Here is a 24759-nt window from a genome sequence, read left to right as displayed (position 1 = left end):
TTTTATTCAGCATTTATCCTCCTTTTCGACGGTCAAATCAGGCCAATGCTTCGCCTTTGGCAGGGAAAGCAGCGGGGGGGGGGGGTCGTGTTCTCCACACTGAAGCATCCACACACACACTCTCACACACACACACACACACACACACAGTGTCTCTTAAGGTCGACGGCAGTACTGACTGTCCTGCTCTCACTGTGGTCACTTCAAAGTTTTAAAACAAATTGCCTTTTGATCTGTCTAGTCACCCCTCACACACACACACACACACACACACACACACACACACCCACCCACTCTTATCCTCAGGTAGTGTCTGGTGACCACACCTGAATACATAAACCCTCCATTCATGACCCCCAACACACACTCGTGCGCTGCTTTAAGACCACCTGTCAGACGGTTTAGCGAGCGAGTGTTTGGAGACTAATGTATGCTGAGACATGTCTCGGCCGCTGAGACATGTCTCGGCCGCTACGCCAGATCTGCTGTGCTGTCCTTGAAGGCAGCAAGTGTCCTCTGCTGTCCTCCCTCCTGACCTTTCTCCTGTTCTCCCACTCCTGCTCTCCTCGTTCACACGTCTGGTGTTTGCCAGTTAGCACTCGCGGGCGTGGAGCGTCTACCTGGACTCTCGTTAGCCGTCCGCGGGGACAAACCCCCCCAATATGTTGTCCCGATCGCCATCCCATGGCCCGGTTCTGGTCTCTTAATTGGTGCATCCGCTGCGATGAAAACCGGAGGCGAGGCCCGAACGTGAGGAGGAGGAACGGAGGGAACGATTTCAGCATTGTTCTCGGTATTTTTAGAAGTTCTAATTAGCCGCGTTCAGGTTCAAACCGCTGCCAGCGCGCGTCTTTATCTTGCTACAAATTCGGTCTTTAACGCCGCCGCAGGTAGCGGTGAAAGGCCTCTTCTCATTCAACCTGCAGATGTGGCTGATAATGAGCAGCTCTATTAATATGACAGCTTTTTACTTATTCCGTCTCTCTATCGTTACTGCAGCTCCCTTCCGATTGTTCGCCACATGGAATCGCTTCTCTTCCGTTAGCGCTGATCCTTCTGGTGAAAACGTTGCTCCTTTATTTAAACCGCGCACCTCTTATTAGCCTCTTCCCTCTGCTGGTTAAGCATCTTTATCCAGGAAAACAAACGCTAATCATCCCATCTATTGTAGCCCAACAACGTCCATCCATCCGTAGCAGCTCTGGTCTGCTTGTTGGCGGAACCTTATAAAAGGTTCTGGAACCAGACAAAGAGGACACACGATTCTGGAGTCCGTCTCTGTTCCGTGTTGAGTTTTTATTTTTTTTATTAGTATATCAAGTTCAAAGAACAATACTGACTTTGGCAAAAATGAACAGAAACAGAAAGGAAACAACAGCAATCAAGTCGTCCTTGTGAAACCGGTCAGCTTTGGGCCGCTCTTGTTTGTTTGTTTATTTCCGTATTTGCATTGATCTAAGTTTCTGCGCCTCATTACCATCCGCTTTTTTGTTTTTTGTTTTTTGCTGGGAAACGAAGAACAGGTTTCACATCTGCTTCTAACATCAGCCTCCAGAAAAATTAAAAGAAACAAACAGTAAACACATGATGAGACGCTAACATTTTTTTTATATATAATATATGTATATATACTATATATTTGCGTTCAAGTTTTCTCTGCCCCCCCCCCCCCCCCCCAGGATAGAAGTTCGGGCTTCCATCGGGTAGCAACGCCAGGCGCTCTAAAACATTCAGATTCTGGATTTAAAGCAAATCCGAGTCACAACAAAGTCTGATTCCCAGGAAAACCGCTGCTCATCCCGATCGCTGTGGAGCATTTGCAGGTTTCCCACCCTGAAATCTCTGAAAATAGATGCGGTTTCTCCCATTATTCAGTTTACAGTATGTCCAGAAAGCGCGAGCCGAACACAGATGGAGTTGACTGACTGGTGGGGCAACCACAAACGTTTACACACACACACACACACACACACACACACACACACACACCACACACACACACACACACACATCCTGTCCCTGATCAATCGCTGCATGCACGCTTCTGCATCCGCTAGCGTCATTCGTTCCGGGATGCGCTTGTCTGTGGTAAATGTACACCCGTTGCGTCCGAGGCCTTCGTCCGGTCCGTCCTCTGATCCGCATCGACTCCGCTGTAATCCCGTGGTCTGACTTTTAATAACGTCTGGGCTCCGCTCGCTGTTTCCCAGCTCCCATCGATTGATCATGTCCGATGCGCCCTGCTCGGGATCGTTGCGGGACCACAGGGGACGCGGAAAAGTCACATTCATTGTGTTTCGGAGAAGTTTGATAATGGGAGACACCCATTGGGTGGGATGCAGTTGGGATCTACCTGTTCCCGCTCCCACGTCCTGCCTTCCCAATCCACTCTGCTCCTCTTCCTTTTTGACTTGGAAGCTGCAGCTTTTTCATCTTTTTTTTTTTTAAACTGAAAATCAGCTGTAAGTCCTAAAAGACCACTTTAAACCTGCCCCCTTTCATATTTCTCCCACTCTCCACTTACATTTCCACCATCGCATCACAGGTCAACAGTGGAGACTCTTAAAAACTCTCACCTCACTTCCAGGCACCAGTTTTCTTCTTTTTTTTTCTTTTTTTATTGGCGTCCGCGAGTGCAAATCAAAGCTACGTTGATTAGCATTCCTTTCCTCGTCCTCACGCAGCAGCAGTTCTTCTCGAGTTCGCCCGTTTGCCCTCCTCGGCTCGAGCCCATTCGCCGCTCCTCCGATACCGGTCTACACGACGCTTTCCTCCAGGTCATCGGCGCTTTTCCCCTCCTTTCCTTTCTCCCTCCCTCTGTCCTTCACGCCCGCCGCGTTCCCGGTGTTGGAGTTGGAGTTGGTGGTGTTGTAAGCGTGGATGTAGCCGCGCTGCAGCTCGCCGCGAGCCCCGAAGCCCCCGCCGTTCTCGGCCTCGTCGCTCGTGGTGGAAGATGTGGTGCTGGTGGTGGAGGCGCACTGCACCAGCATTCCGTGGAGCGACTGGCTCCGCCTGGTCCAGATCACGCTCAGCCGCTTGGCATAGTTGACGGCCCCGTAGCGCTTGGCGACGGTTGTTGCGGCATCGGTTGCTAGGGCAACGGAGGAACCCATGTCCAGGGAATGCCTCCTTTTGCTGACAATCCCGCAAGCGGGACGCAGAGGGGATAAGGGGCTCTGATAAGCCTGTGAAGAGTTCCATTTGTCCCTTCCCCTGGCGACCCCCCAGTCCAACATCTCTGGGTCCCTCAGGGGCGCCGCCAGAGAGAAGCTGGCACGATTCGTCAGCTCTCGTTCCAAACGTGCCTTCGGACGGCTTCTGGGGTTGGAATGACGGGGGAGCGTAGAGGGAGGGGAAGGGAAGTAATAGAGGGGAGTTCTGTCACTTTCAAGGGAATATGGCGGCGCCTTCTCCAGCTTCCTTTGCCTCACCACCAGCGCCATCTCGCTTCCTGCCCCCGGCGCCGCCGAAGCCGAGCCGCCGGTCGAGAGGTACTGCTCTACGCTGACTTTAGGCTTCGGCCTTGGTTTTGGGGGGAGTTTGGGAGGCACAGAGGAAGTAGAATCCCCCATTTCCTTCTCTTTCTCCTTGTCCTTGGTTTTCTCCCCTCCTCTCTTGGAAGGCACGCCATTGGGCAAGACCACCATCATCATGTTCCCGGACCCGTTGGACTGGTAGCACCCGCTGGTTCCGCCTTTGTCCCCGCCTCCTGTGCTTCCACCTTGACAGCAGGCCCCCCCTCCCGCTTCCGTGTTGCTGCTGTGGCATGCCATGTGATCGCCGTGGTTGCAAACGCGGTGGCGCACCATTAGCGCAACGGTGAACACAAGTAAGGTGACGACGACCACGCCGCCGACCAGGATGGTCAGCGTCCCCCCAAGGAAGTGGGCCTGGAGAGAGCGACAGGCTGGGTAGACGTCCTTGGTGGAGAAGGACGCGCAGCCCAGGACTTTGGTCGCAGCCAGTGACGTGACCGTGTCGTCGAAGATGGCCAGAACGCACAAGTTGTAGTCCACGCCGGACACCAGGTTCTTCAACAGGAAACGGTCACTGGTGGACGGCAGAATTCTGGAAAGAGGGGAGAGGAAAAATTAGCATGACGAGCACTTTGTATTCCGACGGCGGAGGGCCGCGTTGTCATCGCAAACGAGGTTGACTCTGTTTTGACTCTGGTTATATTTGCCTGTAACGGGCGAGTGCCTGTGTGGGCTGCGAACAAAGAGAAGTGCTTTGATGTGTCCCACTTGTAAGTGTTCCAACAGCTGTCGGGGCTAACAAACAGGCTAGAGGTGGGTGATGGCGAGATGCAGGCCCAGGCAAACACTGAAGCAGAGGTGGGGGAGGGGTCGTTTCGCATTATTGTGCTTCGTGTTGTGCGATAAACTTCACGTGTGTGTGTGTGTGTGTGTGTGTGGGAGAGTGAAGCAGAGCTTAAGTGTCCGTCGCTAACGGCTATGATTTTACCTCTGCTGTGCGTGGGCAAATGTTTTTGTTTTCACTGGGAATGTTTGGTCAGTGAAATTTGTTGTTTGTTCTTGGATCTCGTCCCTTTTCCCAGTTTCTCTGCCTTTTCCCGCCATTCCAGCAAAAAAAAAGAGTAATGCGAGCTATTTTCACTTCAACTTGTAATTTTCCTTAAAATCACTTTTTTAGCCATAACTTGCCCCCGAGCTCGTTGCCTCTGGGCAGATATTGACAGCTAGCAGATGCTAAGGAACAGTTTTATAGCTCGCGGTGCCAGAAATCCACCAAGTAAGCTCATTGTCCACGCAGGACTGATCTCGCCACCATGTGTAACCATAACAGCCCCACTGGCCTGGCGGCGTCTCTTTCAACGTTCCATTTTCCCGACGACGGCCTTCCCGGGTCTGTGGAACGCCGCATGGGGCAGATGCTGATTGTTGTTATGTCACGGCAGGATGCAAAACGAAGCAATTGCTCAGATAACGCGGACATTATAACAGTCAAAATAGGGGTTAAGTGGAGTTAATTTGCTAATGGGCCGAGGGAATTACCTGCTGGAAATTGGTAAATAAATCCGATTTCCTCTTTAAAGGTGGTCGACTCGAATGAAAGCTAAAATCAGTGTATCGGGCGCAGCAGGGGGTTATCGGTTAAAGAGCCAGTGGGAGGAGCGGTAGCGCTCGGGTCTGAATGGACCCGGTCTGGATTATTAAAGGCCTGAAACAAAATGAGCGTGTTCCTGGCTAATCCGGTGACGGCGTGTGTCCGTGTAGTCGACAGAACCAAGGCGCCGAGATTACACCGCCTGGTTCTCGAGCATTCATCGGGTTTCCTCTCCGATTCATTACCGCCTCAGCTCGCCCCGTTTTCCTTTCCTTCCTTTATTTTTCCTCTTGCCCCCACCTCGCCGGGCGCTCCGGTTTTGATTAATATCCCCAATAAACGGTGGCGGCGCTCCACTCGTTCACCGCCAAACACCGGCCCGTATTGTGGAGTTTAACACCGGCAGTAATCTGCAGCTCGCTCGCTCGCGCGGCGTCTTTGCTGATTTGTGGATTAATAAAACACGCGGGGTGTTTTGCATTTGTCTCCGTGGAAATCTCGGCCCCACCCGCCGCCAGATTCCGTCGTGCATCTGCGATTTCCTGCGCAGCCTTCGGGGGGGAAAATCCTGTCATTCAGTTCATCCTCAGACCTCCTTTTCATCTTCCCTTTGATCCGCTCTCCATCTATCCTCTTCATTCTTTCTCTATCCCTCCTGTATGAATGGATTTCCTCCCTTTTTCTGCTGATCATCCTTTTGCTCGCCTCTCCGTTCATCTCTTTTTAAACCCCCCCCCCCCCCCCGACCCAAATCTGCGCGGCCCCGCCCAGAACCATCACCTGCAGATGCGGTCGCCTTCATTCCTCAACTATGGGCTTATTTCCACCGCGTCTCCGTTAGCGGCGCTATGTAGCGCCCAAGGTGACTCCGCCCCCTCCTCCCTTCCTACTTCCTGGTTTAAGCCTCCACGGCTGATTTCTAGTTTCATCGCCGCCCTTGAAAACAAACGAGGCCGCCGAGCGGATCCGCTGAAATATACATGGCGGCGCCGGCGAACACGCTGCTCGTCGTGCATTATTAAACATATTTACAGTTATGGCGCTCGGCACGTGCGCGCCTTTCAGCGGCTGCTCTCCTCACGTGTGGTGGGGGGCGGGATCGTTGTTCTCATCACGCCGTGCCGCTCCGCCACCATATGTGCGCCCGTTTCTGCGCGCCTCGTTATCTCTCCCGTCCTAACTTTGTTGGTTTGGGCTCTTGAGTCGCGTCTTCCGTCTCCTTCACCAATTCGTCTGATCCCTCCGTCTGCTTTCCTTGATCTGCCTCCCTATTTGCCCCTCCCATTTGGAATGTGTTTCATCCCTCCTTATGTCTTTTCTCTCTCCTTAATCTTAATCTCTCCTTCTAACTGCGATCTCCTCTCATTTGGCCTGATTCCCCTCTTCTTTCTGCAGCTTTTTCTCTTTTTTTTTGGACTGACCTGCTTCTCCGATCCGTTTATGCTCTCCCTGCGTTTGTCTTCCTGCTGCGGTTCTTCCTTCAGGTCCATTCTAACAACACGATGAAGCATAATCGAGGCGTATTTCGAAGGCTAACCTTTCTCTTTTGTCCCCGCCGTCTCTGCCTCCGATGTGGGTTGACATTTATACGAGCGCGGTAGTTTAGGACTTAATTACGTCTGCCCCGTGGGTTCCGCTCAGCCCTGTTTTGTCCCCTCAGCGTCCTCCCTCTCTCCTCTCCGTCCTCGTCCTGTGTCAGCAAACGTGCTAATCTGCCGTTCCTGCGCGAGATTCCTCGTATTGGCTGTCAGAAAGAGGACGACTGGTTTCTTTGTCCGCAGCATATTAGGCTGTTTGTGTTGGTTGAGTTAAGCACTTAATCCAAGATCCTTGAGTTATTTTAGCTCGCGTCCAGGTGCCTCGGATTATAATGCCAGACACTGATAAAATGGAGTTTTATTATGAGCTGCTTTGGACCAAATGTCTCCCGTAACGCTGCTTTTGCTGGTCCGATCACGTCTCCTCTGGCTGTCGGACCCTGAACGCTTCTTTTTTTTGTTCCGTGAGTTTTTACTCCTTCTGGACTTTTATCATCTCTTAAATATGACATGATTTTTTTTTCCCTGTCCCCAACCGGAGCCGGACTCTCTGTCCCCGAGATCATTTATGTTCCCATTAAATCTCATGTCAGGCTGGGTGCTCGGTGTGCCCGGCAGGAAGGTTGATCCTGTTATGACCGGGGTGGAACAGTGGCGTCTGTCAGGGCTCTAACTCTGCTGTCTGACATGGACAAGTGTCCCCCCCGTCCCCGGTGGCACGCCTCGTGTCCCGGTGATTTATAGAGGATCGAAAACTTGTCTCAACTCTTCTAAAGGTCGGACTTCGAATACAAACACCTCCGACACAACAGGAAGTGGCTCTTTTATGTTGCCATTTCTGGTGACGGGGCAGATACGGAGACATGAAACGACCCCCCCCACCCTCCCTGGGATCCTTACATATGTGTAACCTCCCAGCATGGCTCTATACATCCGAAGTAACTTTCAAACAGATGGTGCCACAGAGGTCGCTCTGCATTAACGTGTCCTTCGGCTCAGAATATGTCCAAGCGCGGGAGACGTGTCGTTCTTCTCATTAATCCTGCAACCTTTGCAGGAACCCCGTGTCTTTGCTGGGGGGGGGGGGGCTGACGGGGCGGATTCCGCTCGGACGACATCCCCACCTGCTGCTGTCTTTTAAAAACCAACATGGCCGCCGCCCCGTCCTCGCGCCGTTGGCTTGTTTGATCCTGAATTCCGCCGCCTCCCCTCCTCCGTCCTGAGTCCGCTCCTCTTTCTCCATCCTTAAATCGTGTTTCCATCCTCGCTAGTGGGTTATTAGGCCTGGCGCTGGGATCCTGATGGCAGGGTAGGAATCTGTCCTGGCCATTATGCCTCTTTCAGTCCCCACCCCCCGTCATTTCCTCTCTGTCCTCTGAGAGCTGTCTCCCCCCCCCCCTCCCCGAAGGTCCTTGGACTCGCCGTCTCCTCTCTGAAACCACCTCTCCAGTTTAGCCGTTTCTCTCGGCTCGGCGTTCCAGAAAGCCGGCGTGTCTTTAATTCCCGCCTGAGACCGCCGCGCCCTCCTTCTGTTCTCTTGGCAGCTATTTTTCTAGTCAGAATTCAGATCATTTGCCCCCCCAGTGGATTCTGCAGCCCTGCCGCGATGCCAGTTGGCTCCGTCTTTCTGGCTTATTTCTCCGCTGTTTTGCTGCTTTTTGTTCCCGTCAGCGTTTCCTTGTCTGGAGCCGCGCCGTCACCCCCACTAACGGCGTCGCGCTGTAATATCTTCCCAGCGTGACGCCGTACGGCGGGCGCGCCGGCGCTCTTGCTAGCCTGGTTTAGGCGACGGGATCGCTACTTGGGGATTTACCGCTAAGGTTTGGAGCAGCATTCTTTAAACGCAGCAATTAATAAAGACTTATGTTTTTAATGAAAGTTTGGGGGGGGGGGCTCTGGAGACGGGAGCAGGAGGCCGTTTCTGTCTCTTTGAATTAGCACGCTTGACAATCTACTGATGGCAAAAATTAGCTCGGCAGACAGTCGTAATATTAGTGCAGATTCGGCTCTAACGAGCTTGATGGCGTCTGGTTGACTCACGCTCTCCACGTGCACGTTTTCCCCTCCTCCGCCCTCCCCTTCTCCTCTCCTCCGGTGGTAATTCTGGAATTCCACCCCACCACGACATTCACCGCTCATCTTCATTTCTTTGACGCGTTTAAAAGCCTCAAATGCCGCCTTTTCCTCGCGGACCGTCTCGGCTTGAACTTTTTCTTCTTCCCCTTTATTGTCTGTCGTTCTTCCCGCTCCTGCCCATCATTCTTGCTCCTCAATGTCTCCCAAGAGGATTTGTGCGGAGCGCATCCCCCGCAGCTTTCCCCATCTCCTCCAATTCCCTCTCAAACCTCCGAGGCACCGTTTCCGTCTCAGGATTCACCCGTCCTTCCCGCCTGACTCCATCCATCACTCCCCCCCCATCTGCCATCTTCCTAGCTTTTCCTCAATCCGTCTCGTTATACTAGCACTCTTTTTTTTCCTAGATTTCCAATTATGTCTCCCCTGTCATGTCCCCTGCTAATACCCTTGGAAGCTGCCCGCTGCCCCCCCGCCCCCCCATTCTCACCTCTGTCTCTACATCAGTCCCAGGTCCCAGTGTTTGGGGGGGAAACTGGTTCCAAATGCAAAATGGTGCATTTTGGCGAATGAGTAAATGTTGCCTCAGATTTCAAAGACGTTTCCTTTCGTGACGAAACATCTCCGCCCAGGAACTCTCCCCCCCCCCCATAAATCACGTCAGCTGACAGTCCACCTGTTGAGTCGACGACTCCTGCAGAGGTGGAAATGAATTATTAACTTCCTCCCAGCCTCCATCCCTTAGTTTTCCCGCACATTGGTTCCTCCCGAGCTCCGGCTCCGGCTCCGGCGTGTGCGAGGTGAACGGCTGTGGTACCGGTGTCATGCTGTACTGGATAAATATTTTAGAGGACAGGATATTCATTTTAGAGGCGGGGGACAAGCTGGAGCACGTTCCCTTTGGCGACTGGCTTTACGGCTTCTCTGGCGGGTCGTTGGGCCGAAACGAGCGCTTTGCTTCCGATATTTGTCTGGATTAGGGAATGTTTTGGATAAACAGCCGGACTCACCTGTATATGAGGGTCTCGTCGGCGGTGCAGTTGTACTGTATCTGGTACATCCAAACAACGTACGCCGTGGACAGGCGTCCCAAATCCCATCGGATCTGAGCCGAGGTCGACGTCACCCCTTGCACCCCAACAATTATCCCCTCCTCGTCGCCACCGCCGTCGTCGTCCTCTACGCTCCCGCCGTCGCTCCTCTCTGCTCCGGAGACCCTGTTGCCCTCCGCCTCGTCCTCCTCGCCCTCGCCTCTCCTCCCGTCTTCGGCCTCCCCCCCACGCCCCGCGCCGTTGTTAATCCCTCCATTTTTACCAGTGCTGATATCCGAAGAGCCCGGGTCAGTCCGTAAAATCCCATTGGTGGCGTTCCTGTTGTTTTTGGGGTTGTTATTCCCCGTGTTCCCCGCGGCTCCTCCCCGATGAGGCAGAGGGATTATTTTCAGGTCCACGGTCGCCGTGGCCTCGCCGGCCGCGTTGATGGCGATGCAGGTGTACGCGCCGTCGTCCCGGGACACCGTCACCAGGACGTCCAGAGTCCCGTTGATGAATGAGCTTGTCCTGGAGGAATTGGCAACGATGCGGTCGTCTGGCGAAACCCAGTGGATTACAGGCTCGGGGTCCCCGATGGCGCGGCATTTCAGCGTGGCCCGCTGGCCCTCCAGCACCCACAGCTTGTGGGTGTGACGGGTGATGAGAGGCGGCTCGCAAGTGAACTCCTCCTCAGGAATGGACCAGAAATATCTGCGAAGGAGGGAGAGGGTGGATTAAAACGCTGACGGAGGCAGAGGGAGGAACGTGCCTCCATGCCCATATTTCATAGTTGTTTTATTCCTGTGAGGTGAGTTTATCAGATAATGGGGGCCATTATCCTTAAGATCTGTGTTTTAGTCTTTTGCTTTATGGGTTCGGAGTGCAGCCGCGCACCAGGATCCATAGAAATCCCCGTGCTGGGCTGCTTCAGAAGGGACAAATCGAGCGGTAATTAATGGTGAGGGATGAAGAAACGATGCTCCTTTTATCCTCGCTTCTGGCGTCCTTTAAACTTGAGGGCCAGGCTGGAAAATTAAAATGCAGGGGGGAGAAATGAGAGATGGCAAATTTCTGATTGTTTCAAAAGTTGGGTCTGAACGTCCTCGGGGTCTCTGACCCAGTTCTTTACGAACGTAAACAACGTTCCAATTAATATGTGGCGGCTGCAATTAGACGAGTGGCGCTGAAGGACAGATGAGGCGTTGGGTTGTTTCTGCTGTGATTATAGCCCGGAGGGTAATTAATTCCACCATGATCCAGCCGTATATCTTTACCTTCCAGCCAGATGAGGTGGCGTGGCGCACGTCTCCATGTCGTCCCCGCGGATGAGCCGGCGTAGCCACAGCAGCTCACAGTTGCAGTGCAGCGGGTTCCCGCCGAAGTTCAGGCTTGTGATGGCGTTGTAGGGCGTGGGGCTGATGGCGCCCGTCTGAGACCTGGAGACCAAAGCAGGCCCATCACACACCAACACACGTCCTCATAGCCCCTGAGTTTAGCCAGGAGGCCTTGGTTCCTCGCCTTCAGGGTGGCGTGCAAAGCTCACCTTGCAAATAGAGGGTCTGGAGGCAGCGTGCGCAGCCGGTTGGAGGTCATGTCCAGCCTGGCCAGCTTGTACAACTCCCCGAAGACTCCTTCTGCGATGTGGTCTATCAGGTTGTGGTCCAGATTGAGTGTGTGGAGGCTGGCCATGTTCTGAATGGACTCCCACGGGACCCTGTCAGTAAGGATGGTTATGTAAGATGCGTTAGATTACACTCCCAGGCACTTAGCCCATGATACACAGAATTAATTATTTGAAAAGGAGAACAAGTTACTAAATTATTGATGGCTGTGACAACAGATGGTCCCACAGTGGGACAACCGCAGCTGGGACCACGGCGCTGAGCTCATCTTATAGCTCATCTTATAGCTCCTGTAGCTAAAATCGAATCATTCGTAAATATGTCGCGGTTGTTGCCTCCTTACTCGGCACCAGGTCCCAGGTGGGTAATTAAATGACATCCTCAAGTTCAGGAGTCGTGTGATGAGAATCTGCTAAAAAAAATGACACTTAACCGGGTTTTAGCTGCTCTGACACCTGGTGCCCCCATTTCCCTTCCCAATTATCTCACACCAGCGGGTGACCTTGCCTGGATCACTCTCTCATCATATATGATGTGATCCACTTCCAGGGTGGAGCATTTTTCACCTTAATTAGAATGAAAGATCCGCTCTACGCTTGGATCTTTCTCCCAGTTAACGGCACCACGCATCATTTAAGTCGTTTTGGAGGTTGGCGAGAGGACAAAAGCTGCTCGATACGATAATACTCCTTAAGGCGTGTTTTTGTTTCCCGTCTTGGACGCTCACCTCCTGAGGTTGTTGTAGGACATGTCAAGGTCTTCCAGCGTGAGCAGGAAGTCGTCGAAGGCCTGAGCGGAGACTTTGACCAGCTGGTTGTTGTTGACGATCAGGTGTTGCAGGTTGACCAAGCCCGCCAGGTCCCTGGGGCCGACCGTCGTCAGTCGGTTACCTGAAAGGGATGAAGGGATCGGGTTTAGAATGAGCCGCCGGGCCAGTAGCGGCGCCGCTGGACCGTTGCCCCACCCACCATCCAGATGGAGAGAGCGCAGACTTTCCAGGTCGGCGAAGGCCATCGGCCGGATGAGGTGGATGGTGTTCCTGGACAGAGTCAGGTCAACCAATCCGGTCATGTTGACAAAGTCGTTCCCGCCCACTTCCGTGATGAAGTTGTCCGCCAGCCGCAGCTCGACCGTGCGACGGTCCACGTGCGGCGGGACGAACAGGAGTCCTTTGTCAGCACACAGCGTGCTGAGCGACTCCGAAAGGTTCCGGCACACGCAGTGGAAAGGGCAGGTGGAGACCACGCCCCATGTCTCCCCCGCTCCAATCAGAGAGGGCAGCAGGCAGCATGTGACCAGGGTCAGCCAGTGGAACGCCGGAGCGGCGTCCGGGAGGGTTCTTTTGCTAGTCCTGGAGCAGGCGCAGGGGATGAGGTGGGACGTGAAAGGCAGGGCGAAGATGAGGAGCGGGCGGAAGAGAGCGAGCCAGGGGAGGGAGGGAGGGACGGGGGCGGGGCGGCGTTCGGGGCGGCGGTGCCGGTCGGGCAGGTGTTTGTGTCTGCAGGGAGTGAGGGGTGGGGGGACAGGCATGGTAGAAGGCCTGGCGATCCACAGACCTGAGGGCAGAGACAGGCGCGGTTCAGGCACAGTTAGGAGCACACGCATCACCAAACAAGTCCAGAACTATTGACCAAGCAGAAATCTCCTGCTAACTCGGAGGCCCGTGGATCTTCTTACACCGGGAGCTTATTGCCTGGCAACCACCTCCCCGAAGATTAAAGGCAGCTGCTCCCCGCAGTAACGGTTACCTATAAACCTGGAAGAGTGGATTAGAGCGTTGCTTCATCACTACAGCTCTGAAGACTGTAGGTCATCAATTAAACGGGGTCACCAGTCCCGTTTCCATGGCGTCGTCAGTCCAGTGTTGCTCAGCAAAGTCGGAAAAAAGGAAAAACTCGCAGAGCAGCCGAGTGAATTCACACGGTCTGTAAATACGTGTTAATAAGGTATGGAGGTGAGTCACTGCCTCTGATTGACACGTCCAACAGTCGTCATGGCAACTGCAACCTGGATACTGAGTGTTGGGGAGTGATGCTAAAGCTAACGAGCAGAAACGTGCGGAACTTGGGCCACCTTTGGGCGCCAGCCTCAGCGGCGTGGTGCTGACTTTACAGGTCGCAGCCAAATTTGCTGGCTCAATGTTTTCCACTCAAGGTGCCGTCTTTGATCTTTTCAGCGTGAAACCGGCGGAGGGTCTATCACTTAGCTCAAATATTGAAGCCGCGCTGATATCAAAGCCTGCTGGTTTGTCTTCTCCTCCCCGCTACATGCTTCCCTTTGGTCTTTTTCCAAATACACGGGCTTCTCTTTAGCTACATTAGTCAGGCTAAAGTGCCCCCCCCGCCTTTTTCTTTTTTTTTAAACCAAGTCTGCAACGCTAAGATAAGAGAAACGTCATGCTTGAATCAACAGTTTTATCTCTGAATGTTTTGAACGTTAGAGCAAAGAGAAGTGAAGAAAATGGACGTCTTTTCTAGATAATGGGGACAGATTACACAGGATTACCGAAGGCTTTATGGAAATGGTACCATTACCTTTTCTTTTTTCTTTTTTTTTAATGTGAGTCATTTCATTTTAAGACTTTTAGGTGGGACGTTTAGCCATTATTATAAGAAAATGCTGCTATTAGAACACTTTTAATAGGCTGGGATAACCATTAAAGTTTCAGACACCCAAGAACAGGTTTTAGGCTAGCAAAAGTAGCACAGACTGTTACATCCTTGTCTCAGGGTGTGTGTGTGTGTGTGTGTGTGTGTGTGTGTGTGTGTGTGTGGGTGGGTGGGGGTTCGTAGCTCTTGCCAAGCTCCCGCAGAGATGCGCAGACTGAAATGTAAAGCCGCAGCGAAGCGAAACCAACTGCTGAAAAACAAGCAGCAGCTAGCCCGTCATCAGCCGTTTGTGTTGTTGAGCTCTGAAAGCTCCTCAGACGGCTTGAATGTCAACACGTAGGTGCGTTCCTACGTTGTTGTCGGCGCTCTATCGGTGGACCTTTTCTTACCCAGTCTTCTACCTGCTGCTTCTCCTCACGCCCACGTCTGCACCTGTCCCCCGCTCCTCTGCTAGCGTCCCCGCGTGCTGCAGCCATTTTCTCTCCTTCGCCGGTGGCTGCGCTGCAAATGTTCACATTTCCTTTATTTTGCATCTCATTCCATTCCTCTTTATTTCTGTGCCTCGTCTGCCCTTCAGGCAACCGGAGAATGACAATGTTATGGGTCTGGGCTTCACCCCGCGACGGCCCCCCTCCTTTTGTCTCATCTCGATGGTTTGCTGACTCCGTGGGCCCATCAGAGCCTTCCTGCTCTCCACTTCTTGCTTACAGCCAAACTGGCCTGTAAACAAGGGTTTCTGTTCTGCTCTGACGTGTCTCCCGCCCTTCCCGACTCCACCCTTCCTCCCTCCTCGTCTCCTGGTTGCAGGTCGTATTTGCAGCTCGGAGCAGCGCCGTGTCCAAACTGTGAGGTGTAACCGATCCGTCCGCCAGGCGATCGATCTGACCCAGAGGGATGGATAAGACCATCCCCTGTTCGCTGACACTGTTGTGCACGCTTTGCAGGCCTAAAGGTTTATTGGGTGGGACTGTCTCCATCCTCTGCCTCGGTAATTGATTGCAGAAGCTTTTATTTCTGCTTCTTTTTTATGCCGATGCCTTCAGGGGAGTGGGTTAGCCGGAGGTTAGCTGTAGCAAACACAAGCTAAGGTCTTTATGGTCTGTAGAAGAGGTTTTTCTCTCTGTTTTGCTGGTAAAACATCTCGGGGTTGCCTCTGGTCAGCCAACAATTACAGATTATCAGGCCTTCAATAAAGAGCTTCTATTAGCAGAACGTTCTGGGTGATTGAGAAGCCACGGCAACGTAAAGCTCATTTAGCCAAGCAGTTACAGCGGCACAGAGATGAACATTTGATGCTCACTTGTGTATTGATGCCCTGCGTTCAGGGACGAGCGTGAGGCTAAATAAGCAATAAAAACGGGCTGACTAAGCTTAATGCTAAAGCAGCAACCGCTGCAGTATAGAGCTAACACCGCTAGCCATTTAGCTGGGAAGGAAAAGGGAGAGCATGACGGACGGTCGGAGAACAACAGAGATCTAATTCTGTTATGTGGTGGAGAAATGTTTGGGTCTTTTTTTGTTGGGCTCTATTTTTGGATGTGTTCCAGCGCTCCTGAGAGCTCAAGACGGGCGCTGGCCTCACTCAAAGTTCCCAAAAAAAGTTTCTGTTAACACCCACCAGAGTCCCGGGAGAGCGCGCCACCTCCCCGGGTGGCCAGAACGTGGTGGCTAACAGCTACGAGTCCTGGTTAATATTTCGGTGAGACCTCAGAACCCAAACCCCATTACACGCTGAGTTTAGGGCGGCTCCAGGCGGCGCTCCGTTAGGATCTACAGGATCCTTCACCTTAGAGAGCCCCAGCACCCTTGAAGGCTGACACCCGTTCCATTGCTCCTCTACGGACCGTTATGGATGTCATCCTCTCACACGCTGCCGTTAATTAATCCCTATTAAGACGCAGGTTAATAAAATCTGCACTTGTGTCCGTGTTTTTACGCCCACTCCAGATCCCACAAATGCCATTAGTCCGTAATCGACTTAGATCAACGTGGGGAATGTTGCAGTGTTTACAAACAAGGGGATTTGTATGAGCCCTCCAAAGCCACTTATCACCAGCACGGTAATCCACCGATGAGATTGGAGTGTGAATAGGTACCCCCCCACCCCACCCCACCCCACCCCCCCGTGGGAGGCGGAGGGGAAAGTCAGGAGACATGGCTGCAGATCCGGGATCCGGTCTGGGAACGCACGCGAGGTTCCACTCCAGGCCCTCGGTGCTGGGAGGGAGCGCTCGTACGCAGAAACAAGCGCACCAAAACAGCCTTCCCACACACTCGTAATTATAGGAGGCCGACAAACACGCACACACACTCCAGCTCTGCAGGCAAGGAACAAAAGGACGCCCACGGAGCCTCTTCACGCAGCACCGTGTGTACTGGAAGCCCACTCGTCCTTTTGATACCACCACTCCCGTCATTCCTGTCCTACTCCGTCCTCTTTATTCCTTCAGCGGGGGGGGGGGTCGTGCGTGGAAGCAGATAAACTGCAGCAAACGCACCGAGGGGGAGCAACAAGGAGAAGAAAATGGGAGCCGATTGCACAAGATGGTGAAGAGTTCAGGGGGGTGGAGCGAGCGGGAGGGACGAGCGTGCCCTGGAGCAGCTGGGCAACGAAACGCGTGTTTAGGCGCTGAGCGGGCGGGGGCCCCCATCCATCCCCATTCCTAGTATGACCCCCCCCCCCCCGGTCAAAAAGAAGGGAACTTTCAGAGGGAAGCTGTTTCCTCTCAACTAAAGGGCGACTCTCCAGAAACAGCCGCTCCACTAATTCCTCCCTGAAACCTCCTCAGAGGCACAACAATAATAAACAGCTCGACTCCGGCTCAGTGGAGCCTGTTGGAATCCATCCTGTTTGGAAGATTTTGATTATTCCTGGAACTTTTTTTTTTTTTTACAAATCAAAATAAGTTGTGTAAATAAGTTGTTTTTTTGGATGAGGATTATAGATCTGTGCTCCTCACGTCATCTTTTCTGGCTCCTGGAGAGCGAGACGCTGTTAAGGAATGTTGCTTTTCCGTCCTTACTAATCAATCTCCCAGTTTTCCCATTCGACTGCAGCAGCGTAGCTTGTTGACTAGCGTAATATTTGCTGACGTTAGCATTCGTAAATGATCCGGTGAAGGATGGGCTCCATCTGTCTGGCTGTTTTTAGCCTTTTCTCAAAGGAAATCTGTCTCCTTTGGTGACAAACTTGTGTGAATTGACACTCAGGGAATAGAAGGAGAAAAAAAGACTTTATTCCCGCTCACGCTTAGCGGGTTTCCTGCCGTGTCACTACAGCAACGGGCGTCATTATGGCTCCGACAGGAAGGCAGAAAGCCTGATGTGGAATAAAACAGGTCTGATTGAAGAAGTTGAGGCTTGTAGTGTTTAAGGGTCCTGCATCCATAAGGGTGTTAGCATTCAACAGCTGCCTTATGAGTGATCTTGCTTCTTTCGCTCCAGACGGCGGCGGCGTCTCATTAAACTGCGCAGTAATAGAGTTTAAAATGGAAGGCGACAAAAAGGGCGATAATTAATAGCTTTTTTTTGTTTTCCCGCCGACTCCTGTTTGGGTGCGGAGTCTTCGTTGAGCACGACGCCACGGCGCCTCGTTAAAGGAGCCGCGATCCCTACCGAAGCCACTTGGCGGCGGTTTTCGGGAGTTTGGGGCCGCCATCAATCGGCGCGATCGTAAAAACAAACGCGGCATAAATTTTTCGACTTGTTTTGCCCATAAAACCTCCGATTGCAGCCCGCGTTCTGGGCCCGCTTCCAAAAGAGCTGATGTGAAGGAGCTGATGTGTTCCGAGTCCAGACGCACTTGTGGAGAGATTTATATGAATTGGACGGCGTGCGGCGGCGTGCGGCGTCCCTTTAAGGGTCAGCCAGGAGGAACTGTTGCTTTTAAACCAGGCCCGCTCCACTTCCGCCCACAGACACGGATCAGAACCAGCACTACTTAGCCACTACTCTTCCAATCGGAGACCTCGCGCCGCCTGCTAAATGTAGCCTGAATGAGCAGCACAACGGGCCCGATTCTACCGGCTCGCCTGCTCACGTGTCTCCAACCGAGATCAACTGCACGGTCAGCGCCCCGCTCCTCGCTACATGAGCTAACATGTAGCATCTGCCGTCTGTGCGTGATCCGCTTTACTCCCCCCCCCCCGCGTGTTTTCTCTGCCCGCCGAGGCTCACCTGCGTGTCTGCAGTGGTGCTACATCTGTCGAGGGTGGTTGGGGTGCAGAAAACCACCTGTGGGGTTTGTTTGTCTAGGCGTTGCTATGCTAATATGCAGCTGTTGTAGCGGTGCTGCCCCATAAGGCTTAAAGGCTCTTTTCCACATTTGAGGATTATAAATCTGCCGGTAAATGTTCTTGATTTCCTTATGTCATTTTAGAATTAATTAACAAGATGTTAGAAGGCTTTTTTTCCCTTTTTTTTTTTTAGCAATTATCCAGCTAACTTGTTAATCCCAGTTAGCATCTATCACTCCCCTTCCTCTAATCCCCCTCCCAGTTCCCATTCCCCAAAACCATCTCTGGGCCCGGCTCCAGCGGCTTCCTCTGATCAGCCTGCTCATCAGGTGCCTGCTGTGGTTAAGCAGCCAGTCAACAGTTCTCTCGTCTCCTTTCATCCATCTCAGGAGTCTCTTTTCACCCCCTTTTTTTTGTTTTTTAATCCTCTCCCTGGGTTTAGCATTTCCAGCCCTGCTCGCGGGTCTAAATATTAATTCGGTCGATTCATCGAGCAGCCCGTTTAAGGAGCCAGTCGAGCTACGCTAACGACTCGGTCGGACCGTTCCATCGGACTTCTGCCTCTGCCCGCGCGGGAACGAGTCAATTTATTGACCATTTTTGGTTGATTACTTGAGATTGAATTAACCTTTCTTGCTAATTAGCATTCGCTATGTTCGGAGGTGGACTGTAACAGCCCGACCTTTCATAGCTGAGTGTTCTGCTGGCGCCCCGTCCGCCACCCCTCCCTCTCCGGCACCGCGTGCTTTCCCTCCCAGACATTATAGGTCCGTCCCCGTCCCCGTCCCCTTCCCCTCTCATCCTCAGCCTCTCAAGTGTCATCACTTAGCTTTTCATTTTTCATCACCGGCTCTCTCCTCGGAGTGTCGGTCCCCATCAGAGTCAGTCAGTCTTGTAATTACTCCTCTTCATCACACGATGATTCTCTGCCCCTCCATCATCACCTTCCTCGGTTGACAGTGGCCTGCTGTTTCATTTGTTTCGCTCTTCTTTCTCGGCGCCGTCCATCATTTGTTTCTCCGGCCGTTTATCTGCCGCATCCTGACGTGGCTCTCTTGTTTGGGGGGCGTTCGAATCACTTCTGGCCTTGATCGAAAGCTCAAAGGCTCCATCATCCCGCCTCTGTTTTGATGTCTTCTTTGATGCCATCATCTCCAGGCTCCGCCCTCATCTGAGGGGAAGTCGATATAGCCCAACAATGTAATCACTCGGTCTCTGCCGAGCCTTGATTGCTCGTTAAGCCCCTCCCCCTACGGCGAGTTGCTGCCACATTAGCGCAACCTCACAACAACTGCAGTCGCTCTGCAAGTGCCGGCAGTTTCCCACCATCCCTTCATCCACTTCCCAGTCCGTTTTGGCAACAGCGAGCCTCCCATCTGCTCGCCGCCCCTCAGAAATGGCAGCCCACCCTGGCTAGCGGCGGGCCACGGCGGGCGCTAACAAAGCAGTTGTGATTATTCGGCCCTGATTGGGTGGTCTGGCCCAGGTGAGCCTCACCTGCTCAGTAGTCCTATCGTCACTCGCAGGAGCGGAGTCAATTACAGAAGTACCGTTTGGTTCACGGATATCCGAAGGCCTTTTTGTTGGACTTGAAAAGGTTGTCTCTAGAGTTAGCATCGCCCTTCACAAAGAGACCCAAAACTGCTGTAAACGGTGAGCAGAGCAGGAAATGAGCCCTGCTCCGCTTATTAAACGCGCTCCCTCTTCATAAAACCGGTTGACACGTGCTTCTATTGTTTTACGCACAATCTGTGTTGTTCAGCGTTCCTTTCTGAGCTGGTAATTGGCACGAAGACGCCGGCGGCCGTCTCCAAATACGTCTTTAATGGTAAAACTGGTCTTTTTAATTGGGGGATAATAGAAGGTAACACAACAAGAAGCATCTGTCATTTCTAATTCTGTCCTTCCTGCTCTATTTTTGCCTCTTTGCAAACGTTTTAATATCATCTCGTCAGTCGGGGTTAGATCCAACATCTTATCTCATTTACTCATCAATCCTTCAGAGAGTTTTCCTCTGTCATGTCTTGAAAGATTCTATCATCCGCAGCTCTTCCTCATCCCTCCATTGTTCCCCACCTCCCTCCCTCCCTCCCTCCGCTGCCATAAGCCGTTCATCATTGCACCTTTTCTGCTTTAATCTACCCTTTTTCTGCCTTTTCTCCATTCGTCCTTTCTATCTGCTGCCCTTGGATGAAGTCACTCAACACTTTAGTGACCTCTTGACCCCTGGCTCCAACCAAACCGAGTAGATTTACTCTAGTAATCCGGTTAGCTCCCTGGACAAATGCCTTTATCATCAAAGCAGCGTTGCTTGGATTCGTAGTTTACACAAATGAAATGACCAATAAAATGGCCCCTCATCTCTGGTCCCGCCCTCCCTCCCTCCCCAGTACGCCCAGTCAGTCAGTCAGTCAGAGCTCCAACACCGAGGACCCTCCATCACTCACACCTGCCAGGTGAGATGACAGAAGGTGAGGTGATGCAAGCTGAAACACAGCTGTGAGTAATCTGATAGGAGGGAGGGAGGAGGGGAGGGAGGAGAAGAGAGAGGGATGAGAGAGAGGAGGGATGAGGGAAGAGAGGGGAGAGAGGGAGGGAGGAGGGGAGGGAGGAGGGGAGGGAGGAGAAGAGAGAGGGATGAGGAGAGGAGGGGGAGGGAGGAGGGGAGGAGAGGGAGGGAGGGATGAGGGGAGAGAGGGAGGAGAGAGGGAGGGAGGGAGGAGGAGAGAGGAGGGAGGAGGAGAGGGGGAGAGAGGAGGGAGGAGGGGAGGGAGGAGAGGGGGAGAGAGAGGGAGGGAGGGATGAGGGAAGAGAGGGGAGAGAGGGAGGGAGGGATGAGGGAAGAGAGGGGAGAGAGGGAGGGAGGAGAGGGGAGGGAGGGATGAGGGAAGAGAGGGAGGAGAGGGGGAGAGAGAGGGAGGGAGGGAGGAGAGGGAGGAGGGGAGGGAGGAGGAGAGAGATTCCAACATGGCAGCAGTCTGCAGAATAAAGGAGTGATAGATTAAAGCCGAAGGAACACACTCATGTGAGTAGCGTGGGAGACTTTTGTGTGTGTGTGTGTGTGTGTAGGTCGTGTTTGTTGTTATGAATGCACATCTGTTCATTATTTATAGACCAGGGGTGGTGGTGGGGGGGGGGCATGCAGCGTTCCCGCTCCAGCCAGTGCTGCCGTTCACTGCATTGATGTGAGAAATGATTCTGCAGCAGGAAGACGAACCACCCTCAGCCCCCCCCCCCCCCCCCCCCCCGTGATGTGCTTCAGGTGTGCGGACGTTACCTTTTCCGTCTGTGCGGCTCTATAATCCGAATTGGCTCCACATGTTATCCTTCTTTGTGCACGTGTGTTTGGCACCGACCCCCCCCACCCTCGGGTGGCAGGCCAGCGGGGGGGTAGAGGTGGAGGGGCAGCTGTGTGCGCCACTAATACCTGTGCTGCTCCGCGCTACACACCCCTGCACGCATCAGGAGGACTTCTATCAGCAGGTATCAGCAGAAACTTCCGTCCCACTGTATCCTCTCAGGGCCCGGAGATGAACAAAACCTGGAAAATCCCGGCGCGGTATTCCCAAACAGAGATGTCACTTTAAGGAAAAATCCACGAATCCACTTTTCTGGAAATCCTGTTTCTGGTGTTGCGGCGCGATCCCCTCGTGGCTGTATTTAACTTCTTGGGAGCAGTTCACTTGAGAATAAAGATCCAGGAGTTTGCGGCGGTCTTCACGCCCCCCCCACCCACCCCCACCCCCCCCACGCACACACACACACACACACACGTGCCGCGTCTCTTAACACGCGCTCACGCTCTCATCGCCCGTCCAGGGTGTGTCGCAGGACCTCTCCGTGCTCTCCGCTTTGGGGAAACGTCTTTGGAAGAGTTGCTGGATGACCTTGAAGGTGCAGAGGAGGAGGTGCTGGGGAGACGGAGGGGAGCCAGCGACCTGGAGGAGACGGGAGAAGAGGGAATGATGCTCACATCTGTGCACGTGCGCTCACTCCATTAACTCCATTATCACTTTTTTTGCCCCCCCCCCTCCCCCCCTTTATTTTTCCACCCAGCCTCACTTGTCCATCAGAGGTGATCAATATTCTCCGAAGCTGCACGGGCGACTCTTTCATACGTGCGTGCTCCTCGCTATGCGCACGCACGGCAGGCGCCGCGTTCGTGTGTGTGTGTGTGTGTGCGTGTGTGTGCGTGCGTGCTGCCCAACGCGCCGCTCGCATCCACAAAAGTAGCGGCGCAGTGACACTCCCGCATGCACGCACACACCGGGACAACTGGGCTATTGATCAGCCCCTGAATGTCAGGCGGCTCAGCCCCCCATCCCCCCCCACCCCCCCCCCCCCCCAGCCGCCGCCTGCCAGTCAAACGGGGAAAGCTGACACCTTGAAGGAGACGATCTCTTTATCTCGCCCCGACGCCGTGCGCTCGCTGCGTCTCTTCGGAAGTGTTTTCGTTAGCGCAGCGGCTGGCTTATTTTAGGCACTTTTCTCCCCCCCGTCCCCCTCCTTCCTGATTAAATTCCATCCTTCTTCCCTCTTAATTCTCCTCCCCTGGCACCGACTTTACGGACGCCCGCGGTCCTGAATGCCTCTTGTCCGTCTCTACCTTCGTTCCCTCCCTTTTTGTGCCCTTCGCTGAGTGAAAAGACGGAGTTACTCACCTGGATTCCGTGATTTTTGTCCTGGATAACTCCACAGAAACCTCCACATCTCACTCTCTCCGCAGCTTCTCCGTGTCAGCTCGGTGGAAAAACACCCATCTCTCTCTCCCTCTCTCTCTCTCTCCCTCCCTCTCCTCTCTCTCTCTCTCCCTCCCTCTCTCTCTCCTCTCTCCCCTCCTCTCTCTCTCTCTCCTCTCTCCCCTCCTCTCTCTCTCTCTCCTCTCTCTCCTCTCTCTTTCTCCCTCCCTCGCTCGGTCTCGACAGCTGCGGCGCTCTGTCTGCCTCCTCTGTCGCCGACTACAGCCTGATTGAATTTTAAGTCATGTTAATCCACAGAACAGGTACTGAATGAAGGAGGGGACATGGCGGGGGGGAGGGACGGAGGAGGAAAAATGGCGTAAGCTGGTTTATATTTTTAGAAAGCTCTTCTTCAGGATGCCTCTGCTGAGGCTCTAAACATCCGGATCTCTGCGGTTCTGTACAATCCCCTCTTTCTGGCTTACTCGTGTCCTTATCTGGTGGAGAGGAGCGTGTGATTCCCGAGAGCGGAGTGTGATCCGTCTCTGCTAGCTTCCGCCGAGAGTGTGTGTGTGTGTGTGTGAGGAGGGAGAAATGAAGACGAGTAGCAGGAGAGGGGAAGGGAGGAGTGTGAGATGCTAAAGAAAGGGGAGGGAAAAGGAAGCAGGAGAGTTTTAATTCTCATTTGATGGTGCTGATTGTGAAACTTTGGTCCACCTTAAATGGACCGGAGTTCTTTTCCTCAGGGTTCTGCGTCGTTTGAGCAGGTCTGAAAGGTCATCCAGACTCGGGTTCACACCAGGGAACGCCACTTCCTGCTGCTTCCTAACAGGAAGTCACCTAACAGGAAGTCACCTAACCTGCCCTGACTTCATAACTTTTTGGAGGCAAGAACGGGAAGAAAATGTCTCTGGATCAAAGCGTTGTGACTCGCAGCGTTTGTATTATTTACTTTCTCCAACCATCTTGTTGCTCCGACGCTGATAGAGGGATGAAAGAGAGTCAAGGGGGAGGAGATAAGCCAGGCTCTCCGTGGCTTCGAGCAACTCCTGGTCCGGAAGCGTAGATGGGGTCTAGCGAAGCAGGACGATTAAGATGCGCGTGACGGAACGAGAGGGGAGGTAGAGGAGAGGCTGAGGGAGATAAGAGTTGGGAATGGAAGGACGGAAGGAGCGGAGCTGATAGGACTTCAGACGCTGGTTGAGCATGTTTTTCCCCTCCGACGCGCCGGACGCTGGACCCACGGTCCCGCGCTGACAGAGGGGAACCTGCCACATGTGGCGGCATCATGTGATCCCGATCCGGTTTCTTTTGGTTGGATGCATTGATCTGCATGGTCAGACCTCCCTCGCTGCGAGGTCCAGCCATTCGATCCCCCTGCTCGGCTTTACGGCCGGTTGAGTCATAAATAATCAAACCTCGCCTGCTTTAGTAACTCGTCCGACCCGGTGACCTTGTAAATCAACTGATAGAGAATCAGGAGGAACATCTCATGACGGGCTGGCTGTTCGTGTTGCGTTGGTATTCCAGGAAAACCCCACTAACCTTTTAGATTTCCTACTTTTTGCACGTTAGGTTTATTCCGGTCTTTATTTCCTGCCTCTCCAGTTGAGATGGTCCCAGTGAAGTGAACCCGGTGGAGAGGTTGCACCTTCTTTGCCCCCACGGTACCTAAATTGGAAGGCTGGCTGACACCTTCAGTCCTTCAGAGTTTAGAGTTCACTACTGCGCCCCCTGCTGGCCCCCGGCAGGTGTGCGTAAACGGTTAAAGAAGCCTTTCCCTCTCTCTCCATCCCACAATAATTTCCTTTGGCCTCTGAACGCAGCACGCAGTCAGCGGACGAGCCGCCAACGTGGGAACAAGCGGCGCGTGATGGGGCATACGTGGTCGACGCCGTAATGTGG

At 53.2% G+C, this 24759-nt stretch overlaps 2 protein-coding genes across 5 annotated transcripts in view; one reads left to right on the top strand and one right to left on the bottom strand.

The window, feature by feature from the left end:
- Nucleotides 1-24759, top strand: part of LOC130522403 (pyruvate carboxylase, mitochondrial-like) — a 128864-nt gene that overhangs the window by 75127 nt on the left and 28978 nt on the right. The gene's annotated exons all lie outside the window — the stretch shown is intronic.
- LOC130522404 (leucine-rich repeat and fibronectin type-III domain-containing protein 4) lies at nucleotides 1278-22987 on the bottom strand. Of its 3 annotated transcripts, XM_057026789.1 has the most exons (8): nucleotides 22837-22987; nucleotides 21453-22113; nucleotides 12300-12887; nucleotides 12059-12221; nucleotides 11253-11423; nucleotides 10984-11145; nucleotides 9689-10420; nucleotides 1278-4068 (listed from the first exon to the last, which is right to left on the bottom strand). In XM_057026789.1, the coding sequence occupies exons 3-8, from the start codon at nucleotides 12859-12861 to the stop codon at nucleotides 2757-2759; spliced, it is 3102 nt and encodes a 1033-aa protein (XP_056882769.1). In that variant the 5' UTR covers nucleotides 12862-12887; nucleotides 21453-22113; nucleotides 22837-22987; the 3' UTR covers nucleotides 1278-2756. The 3 variants fall into 3 exon arrangements, with proteins under 3 accessions (XP_056882769.1, XP_056882770.1, XP_056882768.1); XM_057026790.1 differs by lacking the exons at nucleotides 21453-22113; nucleotides 22837-22987 and adding an exon at nucleotides 13080-16030; XM_057026788.1 differs by lacking the exons at nucleotides 21453-22113; nucleotides 22837-22987 and having other exon boundaries at nucleotides 12300-13068.

Source organism: Takifugu flavidus, chromosome 3 (assembly GCF_003711565.1).
Source record: "Takifugu flavidus isolate HTHZ2018 chromosome 3, ASM371156v2, whole genome shotgun sequence".
Taxonomy (NCBI): Eukaryota; Metazoa; Chordata; class Actinopteri; order Tetraodontiformes; family Tetraodontidae; genus Takifugu; species Takifugu flavidus.
The sequence above is the reverse complement of the archived record's forward strand: the minus strand, read 5'-3'. Positions and strand labels throughout refer to the sequence as shown.